The sequence below is a fragment of the Mus pahari genome, chromosome 14 (genome assembly GCF_900095145.1).
Source record: "Mus pahari chromosome 14, PAHARI_EIJ_v1.1, whole genome shotgun sequence".
Lineage (NCBI taxonomy): Eukaryota > Metazoa > Chordata > Mammalia > Rodentia > Muridae > Mus > Mus pahari.
In genome coordinates, this window is record NC_034603.1 from 26,774,124 (window position 1) to 26,784,781 (window position 10,658).

At 41.7% G+C, this 10,658-nt stretch overlaps 1 protein-coding gene across 1 annotated transcript; it reads left to right on the forward strand.

Annotated features, from left to right (window-relative positions):
• Positions 1 to 4,799: 4,799 nt before the first annotated feature.
• Positions 4,800 to 5,797, forward strand: LOC110331297 (olfactory receptor 2T33-like). The gene has a single exon (XM_021211783.1). It carries the CDS (start codon positions 4,834 to 4,836, stop codon positions 5,761 to 5,763), a length of 930 nt encoding a protein of 309 aa, XP_021067442.1. The 5' UTR covers positions 4,800 to 4,833; the 3' UTR covers positions 5,764 to 5,797.
• The last annotated feature ends 4,861 nt before the right edge of the window (positions 5,798 to 10,658 follow it).

A 10,658-nucleotide genomic window follows, 5' to 3' on the forward strand; every position in this document is an offset into this window, starting at 1 on the left:
TGGGGCGGGTGCGTCTCATATCGCACAGCTGGCGGGAGCTGTGCTTAGCTCTCTGTGGAGATCCACGGGATCAGAGCTACAGACGCGGACTGCCCCACACAGCAGCTGCTTCTGATGCAGGTGAGTGCTTAGCTCCTGAGACTGAGTGCTTAGAATGGCAGGTGGTGGGCTCACAAGGTTTTGCTACAGAGTGTTCCATTTCCACAATTTTAGGACCTATGCCATAATTCATAGCTCTTTTGAAAGAAAGAAACCAATGTAGCTATGCCTCATCCCATAACCTCATAAGTATTCTCTCTTAACTCTCTGCTATCGCTGTTGGTAAAATCCACAAAGCACAACAATAGTCTCTACCAATTAACGGGATATGAAAGGTCATTGAGTTATTATATTATGTTCCACCGTAGCACTCGGTGGGTCTATCCAGCCATTCTCATTGCACATTTTAAAGAAACTTTAAAAACTTTTGTAAATATAAGTTGTTTCCCCCTTTCCTTTTATTTCTTAGAATGAAATCCAGGGCAATTATCAGTACTTTCCAGGAATGGAGTCAGCCCTAGGTTTTCCACTCCCAGTTGGCTACAGGTTACAGTGGTTTTCTTTCATTCTGCCCTTAGGTTGACTTCAATACAGTCTGACTTACAATGTGAAACACAGTGAAAAGCTCAGGACTGAATTTAGTGAATAAGCAGGGTGATTGTCTTAATTGTGTCCTTAGTGTCCACTAAGACTATATATGTTCAGTACTTAATCAAAAAATGTATAAATAACATATATATGTATATTTATGTATATATATGCAGTTTGAAATATTCAAACAGTACTAGATATTTTCAGTACTTAATTAAAAGCGTATAAGATTGTGTGTGTGTGTGTGTGTGTGTGTACAGTTTGAAATATTCAAATAGTACCAAAGAAGTTTTCAGGAAAATTGAGAGTGAGGCATATTTTAACCCAACATAGACAGGTCTATTCTAGTTGATCATTTAAATACTTCATTCACATCCCTCCAGGACTAGTGATGTCATTCAATTTTATTTATTTATTTATTTATTTATTTATTTATTTATTATTATTGTGTATGCACGTGCACACACAGTGGAGGTCAGAGGACAATGTTGTTGAGTCTGTTGTCTCGTTTCACTTTTACACGGGTTCTGGGTATCAAATTCAAGACATCAGACTTTTCCAGGATGTTATACCACAGAACCATCTTGTTGGACCCAGCAATGGTTTTTTTTTTTAATAGCTTCCTTGAGAACAATACCTGGGTAAGTACTCTATTTAAACTACTTGGTTTTTTTCTTAAAACAAGTCTGTAAGACAATCAATTAAGTCCTTATTTTAAAATACTGACCGAAGGGTTTTTTTTTTCTAAGACAATGGTTCTCAACCTTTCTAATGCTGTGACCTTTTAATACAGTCTTTCATGTTGTGGTGATCCCCAACTATAAAATTATTCCATTGCTACTTTATAACTGTAATCTTGCTACTTTTATGAATCATACTATATACATCTGATATACAGGATATCTGATATGATGTGTGCAACCCAGAGGTTGAGAGCTGCTGATGTAAGAATGGGTTTGACTCCCAAGATCATATGATTACACTACAGATGTGTAGTCTGCAGGTGCATGAAAAGACAGTTGATCCTCATTGACTCCTGACTGGACGGTAGAGTCCTTGGGATGTACCGACTGGGTTTTCATATCATTTAAACAGCAACAGTATGCTGGTTTTCCTTGGTCAACACAGTGCTACTGTAATAATCTTATATTTCATTTATTTGTGAATTAAAACAACACCGACCTAATGGCATGCATGTGCCATCCCAGTACCCAGGAAACCAAGACAAGAGAACTGCAAGGTCCAGGACATCCTGGGCTACATAGCAAAACCTTGTCTCAAAAAAATAGATATGTAAAGTCAATTACTCCTTGCTTCCATCTTACAAAACCATATTATTGGTAGCAGAACAGCCTGATATTGCCCTTACTCAGTGTTACCACCTGACAGATGATTTAACCCATCTGAATTCAATCCTTTTCACACTCATTATTTACCTTTAGCTAGTGACCTCTCAAAAACGATACTACATTCTATCAAAGACTCCTGTAGAAAATTGACAATGTCATGAAGACACAGAATAAGGGGGCATACATTGTGTTACAGACTTTCACACTTACAGCTTATTGTGTGAAAGCTGATCATTTCATCTAGCCCAAGCATTCGGGAGTCTATTGTTTTATTATATTTCTTTTTTACTAAGACAATAAATAAGAAAGGAAATTTATTCGGTTTTCAGTATATAGCGCAGGCAGAGTACAGAAATGGCAATTCTTCTGGCCTCCCAATTTAGTTTGCATTTTATTCTTTGAAATCACATTATTATAGGTGTAGGAGAAACTTTCATAAATATTAATTATAGACACTGAAAGATCAGCATGACTATGTTAGCTACAGTCGTGTGAGATTGGGCTAGAGCCAGAAGAAACCTATGAAATGAAATGACATCAGAAGTGGCCAAAGAGACACTGAAAAACATTTTTATTTTATTAGAACAAAGGGAAGTTAATTGCAAGTTAGTTCTGAAGTAGATACCTTTCTTATTTAAAATATTTGAGTATGAAACAGCTATTCTCAGATCACTGCAATGTTTTTCTGTGGTTGTGGGAACAAACTCAAGGTTTTACACATGGAAGGCAGACACTCCACCACAGAGAGGCACTGCTGGCCCTGAAAAATACTTTTATTTAAACGTATTTTGTAATAGTTCTTTCTCTCATATGTGTGTATATGTCTAGACTGTTTATTTTATATGTTTTATGTGTCTGTGTCTTTGTGTCTGTGAGTGTGTATATGGGTGTTTGTGTTTGTGTATGTGTGTTTATGTGTCTCTGTGTGTCCATGTCTATATGTGTTTATGTCTGTGTCTATGTGTGTATGTGTGTGTGTGTCCATGTCTGTGTGCGTGTGTGTATCTAGAAGGGGGCCTCATGTGTGCCACAATATGTTTACAGTGCTATAACATAGTAATATCAATTTTACAGTGATCATAGATCCCATTCATGCATTAATAACTACTAGCCTTCCCAGTACTGCACCAGTAAAACAAAACCCAACATCTGAGCAACAGTAATATGCAAGAATTGCAAACACATATAACATGTTTAAAATGATGTAATACTTAAGTGATGTAAGTTATTACTTAAAATGTATGAAATGGGTTGAAGATATACACAAATGGATATACTACACATAGTCAATTTTCTCCTTCCTTCCTTCCTTCCTTCCTTCTTTCCTTTCTTTCTTTCTTTCTTTCTTTCTTTCTTTCTTTCTTTCTTTCTCTCTTTCTTTTTTCATAATAGCACCTCACTGTGCAACCCTGGCTGTCCTGGAACTCACTATGTAGACCAGGCTGGCCTCAAACTCACAGACAGCTGTAAGTGTGAAAGTCTGTAACACAATGTATGCCCCCTTATTCTGTGTCTTCATGACATTGTCAATTTTCTACAGGAGTCTTTGATAGAATGTAGTATCGTTTTTGAGAGGTCACTAGCTATGGGTAAATAATGAGTGTGAAAAGGAATCTACACGGACCAATGTCCCACTCATCCGGAAAAAAAAATCATGATGCTGTGAGACACTGTACTGAGGTGTGGAACATCTGTGGTCATTACAGATTACATAGGACAGCAGTACCTCACACAGGAACAGAGAGGATCAGCCATGTAGGTTTCCATCATGACAGGAGGTTTTCCTTATTTTCATATGGAACTACTTTAAATTGATAACTAAGGGGCTAGAGAAATGGCTCAGCAGTTAAGAGCACTGACTGTTCTTCTGAAGGTCCTGAGTTCAAATCCCAGCAACCACATGGTGGCTTACAACCATCTGTAATGAGATCTGATGCCATCTTCTGGAGTGTCTGAAGACAGTTACAGTATACTTACATATAATAAATAAATAAATAAATAAATAAATAAATAAATAAATAATTGATAACTAAGTGCAAAGATCATGAGTCGGGTCATAGCAGTATTCACAACTTTGCAAGAATGTAGGGTTCTTTCATTTGAGAAATACCAAACTGTAGGAAATTAGGGTCATACAATAATGCTTCTTTATGCCATGATTAAGATAAACATAGGAGTAAACACATTCTGAGGCATTAGATTGTTTATTCTATATGTTTTGTTTAATTCACTTGCAAATTATACCATGGTACAGCAAAGGTATACAGTAAACAGTTAAGACAAGCAGGCTAAGGAGTGGAATTGTGTTTGCGCGTGTGCGTGTGCGTGTGCGTGTGCGTGTGCATGGTATGGGCTCACTGGCAGGCCAGAGGTAGGTGTTGATGTCCTCCTATATCAGTCTCTGCCTTATTTATTTGAGGCTGAGTCTCTCGGGGGGCAGGGGTTGACTGGAAGACAGGAAGCCCTAGTACTTGTTCTGCCCTTCACAGAGCTAAGGCTACAGACACATGGGAACTGCACCTAATTGTTTATGTGGGTTCTGAGAGCCAAACTCAAGCTTGTGCTCTCACTTGCTGATCCATAACTTCAACGTTAGGGGGTAGAAAAAAATGTAATTATCCCACTAAATTGAAATATTGAAATATTCCATCATTTGGTTGCAAGTCACTTTAAAGAAAAAAATTATTCTCAGACCAGGTATGGTGGCACATGGGAGGCAGAGGCAGGTGGATCACTGTGAGTTCAAGGCCAGGTGGTTCCAGGATAGCCTATCTTAAAAACAAAAACAAACAAACAACAACAACAAGAACAAAACAGGCAAGCATCCTTCTGTCTTTCAGGTTTGGTCAGAGCTATGAAGACTCCTAGTAATAGCACAGAGATGGGCTTCATTCTTCTCGGCCTCTTCAGCCACACACACGCCCACTTGTTCCTGCTTTCTGTTGTGTTAGTAATCTTCACCGCCTCTCTGATGGGCAACACCCTCATGATCCTTCTCATCTGCAGGGACCCCAGGCTCCACACGCCCATGTACTTCCTTCTCAGCCAGCTCTCCCTCATGGACATGATGCTAGTCTCCACCATCGTCCCCAAGATGGCAGCCAACTACTTAATGAGCACGAGCTCCATCTCCCCTGCAGGCTGTGGCTCCCAGATCTTCCTCTTCCTCACTTTGGCAGGCGGCGAGTGCTTCCTCCTGGCAGCCATGTCCTATGACCGCTACGTAGCCATATGTTATCCCCTGCGCTACCATGTCCTCATGAGCCCCAAGCTGTGTGCCTGCCTGACAGTGGGGTCCTGGCTCCTGGGAGCTGCCGATGGGCTGATGCAGGCGGGCACCATCCTGAGTTTCCCTTTCTGCCACTCTCGGACAATCAACCACTTCCTCTGTGAGGCGCCTTCTCTGGTGCGCCTCGCCTGCGCTGACACCAAAGTCTTTGAGTTCTTCATGTACATCTGCTGCATCCTGATGCTCCTGATCCCACTGTCCCTCGTCCTGGCTTCCTACTCCCTCATCCTGGCCACGGTGCTCCGCATGCGATCCTCCGCAGCCCGGAAGAAAGCTTTCGCCACCTGCTCTTCGCACCTGGCTGTGGTGGGGTTGTTCTACGGGGCCATCATCTTCATCTACATGAGACCCAAGTCCCACCAGCCAGGCAAGAGTGACAAAGTAGTGTCTGCCTTCTATACCATCTTCACGCCGGTACTGAACCCTCTCATATACAGTGTGAGAAACAAGGAGGTCAAGGGAGCCTTGAGGAAGTGGTTGCAGAAGACAGTGTGATAAAGGAGCAGAAAGAAGTTCCACAAACCAGTTCCTCGCAAGTTAGGCGCGCCTCACTCACAGACTCAGTTTCTCTGTTCCACTGAACATTCTTTCATGTTGTATTAACTTCTTTGACGCTCCTTTGCCATTTTCTATTCTAATTTTTACAAAGCCTTTGGAAAATCAATTTGCCCCTCTGGTGTCCCCTGTGTTAGCCACTATGTTACTTTTTAAATAGGGTCGTAGAGATGGGCGCCAGTGACACAGCCTGGTTATCTAGATTTTAATCATTTAACTCAGTTGTTGTTATAGGATGGACAATGTCAAGAGAAAGAGGAATAAATGGATAATAATTTTATAAACGTGGGATTGAATTTGTTATTATGAAGTACCTTGTAAATGAAGAGTGTAATCAATAAGACTTGTCAAACATAATTGTATAAACCATGTGTCAAAAATGTTTCTGAGCCAGGCAGTGGTGGCACACGCCTTTAATCCCAGCACTTGGGAGGCAGAGGCAGGCAGATTTCTGAGTTCAAGGCCAGCCTGGTCTACAAGGTGAGTTCCGGGACAGCCAGGGCTACACAGAGAAACCCTGTCTTGAAAAACCAAAAAAAAAAAAAAATGTTTCTGAGATTATTTAAAATTTAGAAAATTCTTTCAGAGATGAGCAGAAAGAAATTATCGCTTAACATAGCTATATTTAACATTTTAAATAGCAAAACAAATACCACTGCCTAAAAAAATAAGTCAAGCTTAATAACATTTCCAAATTTTCATTTAAGAGTGTTTAAAGATGATTTCCTTAAGAAGTGATTAGGCCTAAGGGCTCCACTCCCATGACAGAAGGGCATTCATGCTATTATAAAAATGTGAGTTAGCTCAACGTGGTGACAAACACCTGTGATCTCAGCCCGTGGGAAGCTGATGCAGGAGAACGGTAGGTTTGAGGGCTGCCTGGATTACCTAAGACCCTGTCTCAAAGAATACAATGAAATAATAGTGAGACTGACTCTTTCCATATAAAACAAACAAACAAAACCCAAATCAACAAGCAAAAGCAACCATCCCAAACCAACTCATGTCAGAAGGAATAACAGATAATTTATTCTGGAGTCCAACATGAGTGACCATGGCCCTTTTGGATTTAGGTGACCCAGATTCTGTGTCCCAACATGGTCCCAGCTCCGGAGGGTTTCTTATAACAATCAAATAAAGAAAATGCAGAGATCAGGGCACTCTGCAAACACATTTAGGGGAAGCAGCAAACAGGCAGCCCAGAGTGAGGAAGGCACGCCTCAGGTACAGGCTCCCGTGTTTCTAGGAATTCTTGGCCCTTTGGCCTTGGAAGCTAGTGCTCTGTGGATCCCAAGGAATTTGCCTAGCAGTCACTAGCACGTTGGGTCACATTCAGATAAAGACTAAAGGTTGCCTGCTGAAGGTAATTTGGTTTTGGGATTTGCAACATTCCAGTCTCTCCAAAATCACTGAAGCACCAGTCAACAGTCTTAGAAGTTCAGTCCATTCCAAGAACTTTCATTGCCTGCTTCCTCTTGCCATTCCTTGTCCTTCCGCTGTCTGTCACATGAGAGAGAAGCAGGCCCCTGACAGGTTAGGACCCTTGAGTTTGACTTCCCCATTACAGATCACTGAGCAGTACTGTTCCTTATGGCTGCTATGGCCTCACAGAATGGAGGGAGACATGGAGTACTGGTAGGGATTCATGGACACAACAGAGTCTAAGGCTAGGAAGGAACACAGGAGACCCAGGCACCTCCCACAGGCAAACGTCATGCCATCACCTTGTTGACTGAATCAATTTTCAGTCTCAGAGCTTGCCATATGACAGACAGACAAGCGTCCTTGAGGGTGGGTCCACAAGGGAGGCTCCACAATTTGTATCGTATATGTTTTTGCTGTGTACCCATTTTGTTTTTTTTTTTTCTACCAAAGAACTAACAGCATTTAACAAAACAAAGGCACACTGGGTGAGCCATGTCATGGATCTCATGAGAACTATTGGCAGCGTGTGTGAGCTGACCTGGGACTATCTGTCTAAAGGCAGACCTAACCATTCTTATATCCCCTTCCCGTCCCCAAAGTGGAAAACGTTTCTCTGCTGCACTTTTAACATGTAAATATTGAATTCAGGGCTTGCCAGAAGTAAGGGCAGGCACTTAGTGTGTGAATACCAGTTGGATTCCAGTCTTTCTCTCATGAGGATGCTCTAGGGAACCCCTCTCTTTTGGTGGACTACTGACTTTTGTTATCTGCCTTCAGTGTGCACTAATAAAGCCCCTACCTCCATGTCCTATGGAAGTGGCTTGTGTGCAGTATCTGGGTTTCTGTGGTGGGTGCTGCATCTCACCCTCGCCCTGCACCCCAACTTTAGTATTCGAAGTCCTGCTCCAGAGCTGCCCAGCATGTTGGAAGCTGGCAGTGCTTAGCTGAGTCCTTCGAAAGATGGTTTTTTTTTTTCGTGTTGGGAAAATCTGCTAAGATCAAGGTCACGGTCCATTCCTGGAGGCAAACCACAGCCAGCGTCCACACAGGGACCCTAAAGCAGAAGAGTGTGACCACGGCGCGACTCTCAGAGCCTACGCCACCACAACTCTCAGGAGCTTGGAGGCTTTAGCCTGGGGCCTCACTCTTCCTTTTCACCCTTGGCTCGGCTCTGCTTTAGGCAGTGATCCTAAGAGGTCTTCCAGTCAACTTCCCAGATGTCTGCCCCTGCCTGTGTATTCTCTGGGATCCCAAGAGAGCCCTCTGTGTGAGGAGCACAGGAGCAAAGTATGTATCCCTCCTGTGTTCAAGATGGGTGAACACAGATACAGTCCATCTTGAGGATGGGTGGTCTTGCTACTCTCTCTTAGTGGGTTTTAAGGCTATAAATCCACTGTACATAAGGACCTACAGTCCCAACAATTGTGGGGGGGTGGAGGGAGAAGGATCAGGGGTTCAAGTCCAATCTGTGCTACTAAGGTAGTTTGAGGACACCTTGAGCTACGTAACACTCAGTTAAATATAAATAAGTAAATAAAAAATGATGTTAAAATCTGCACTTTAAGTAAAATTAAATGTGAATTGCAGTTTTCCAAATTTTAAAATCAGGTCTATTTTCTTTAATCATATCCATTTCCCTTACACATGATCCATTATTAAAATTTTTGTTTTGTTTTGTTTCCAATGATCTGTTTCCAGTTGTAGAATTTGGGGTTTCCATATGGCAGTAAGTAATTAAGAAGTTGCAAGGCACAGGTCCAACTGCCCAGGATTCCCAGTATCAGAAACATTCAAGGCAAATAACCAAACATCATGAAATACATTCATAATACTTTGAACCTGAAAAGTGTCATCGGCGTGAATACAGCCTGGAGATGCTGTCAGTGCTATCATCGTCATCATCATCACCACCACCACCACCACCACCATCATCACCATTATACTCTGAAGACACAAACATGCAAACAAGAAACCAAAGTAAAACAATTTCTTGCAGATGCATACAAACACATGCATTATGACCATCCAACCTTAATTGTCTCAAATTGAGCCCAAGAACAAAAGCAAAAGCCCCACAAAAAAAATAAAACAAAACAAACTCTACAGCTAACTCCCACCACGGGCTTTGTTTTATTTCCGTTGCTGTTTGACAATTATGCTGGTCTCAATGGCAAACACCTTAACCTTCCTATCTGCTGATGTTTGTGCAGGAAATACCAGAATTACATGACACCAGAATCATGTGATTTCATGGTTCATACACTTGAAATCGAAATCCCATTCCAAGGACATTTATTTGCATTTTTTTTCTCTTGAGTGATTCTCTGTCGTTCCCATGATTCATAGTATTAAGAGATGTGTAGAAAGTTCTCAGTCTCCTGGGAATTTTAAAAATTTCTCAGCACAGTAAACACTTCTGGCAACCAAACTGTTACCCTGGAAGCTCTTGGGTATTGATAGGAGAGTGTCCACAGCTCAGGCTGGCAGTGGACCCATCCTCATGACACTTTGGCTCAGGAACTGATAAAAGGTGGGTAGAGGAACAGGATAAAGTAGACCTTCTCTTAGGTGGGGATATCCAGATGCATCACTGAGGGGTCAGATCCGGCCTGCTGAGCAGCAGTTTTGACTCTCGTAGGTAGGTCATGCCAACCTCTTCATCTCTGATTATTTGTTTATGAAATTTAACTCTAGAAAATACAATTCCAAATTCCAGAATTCAGGGGGAGGAGTCCAGAGGAACAAGGAGCCCTTGGTTACATAGACTCTATTGCCACCCTTCTGTACATTTTACAAAGGAAGACTCCCCCCTTTACACTTCTTGGTATCTGATAAATTAAAATGTGTGCAAGGGTGTGCTAGCATTTGGCAAATTCTTTTGAAAAGGACCCATACATTTATCAATATAAAATTTTCTGTCGCTACCTAATTTTTCTCACGCAGATGGATTTTCATTTCAGTATCCAGAAATTTGGATTTTAAAATTTTACATATTAAGAATTAATTTGGGGAAATGTGTAAAGGAAATTATGTATCCTGACTTGTCTGTGGTTTCTCAAGAGGCCTTTGCAGAAGAAAAGGCAGGCATCTATCTCTGGCCATGACTCTAAATGCACAAGAGGGGGGTACAGTTATAAGTAAGGACATTGCCGCGCTCACGGCATTCTAAGAGACACCGTGGGCAGGCAGGACGGACAGATCTAACTCCGTGGACGCAGAACACCGAGAGTAGAAGGAAGCCCTTGGTTCTCGGGTGAAACATTTCCCCATTCCCTTACTAGTCAGACTGGGCGACTCAGTAATGAGTTTCACACCTTACCCTAACGAGCTAACAATTCAGGACCAATTCCAACCATGATCAGATTTTTTTTTTAGGAACTTATCCCAATAGTCTACTTCGTGGAGGTTTA

What these genes read in the sequence shown, in the direction of transcription:
- LOC110331297 (XM_021211783.1), top strand. Translation starts at nt 4,834, where the DNA reads ATGAAGACTCCTAGTAATAGCACAGAGATGGGCTTCATTCTTCTCGGC.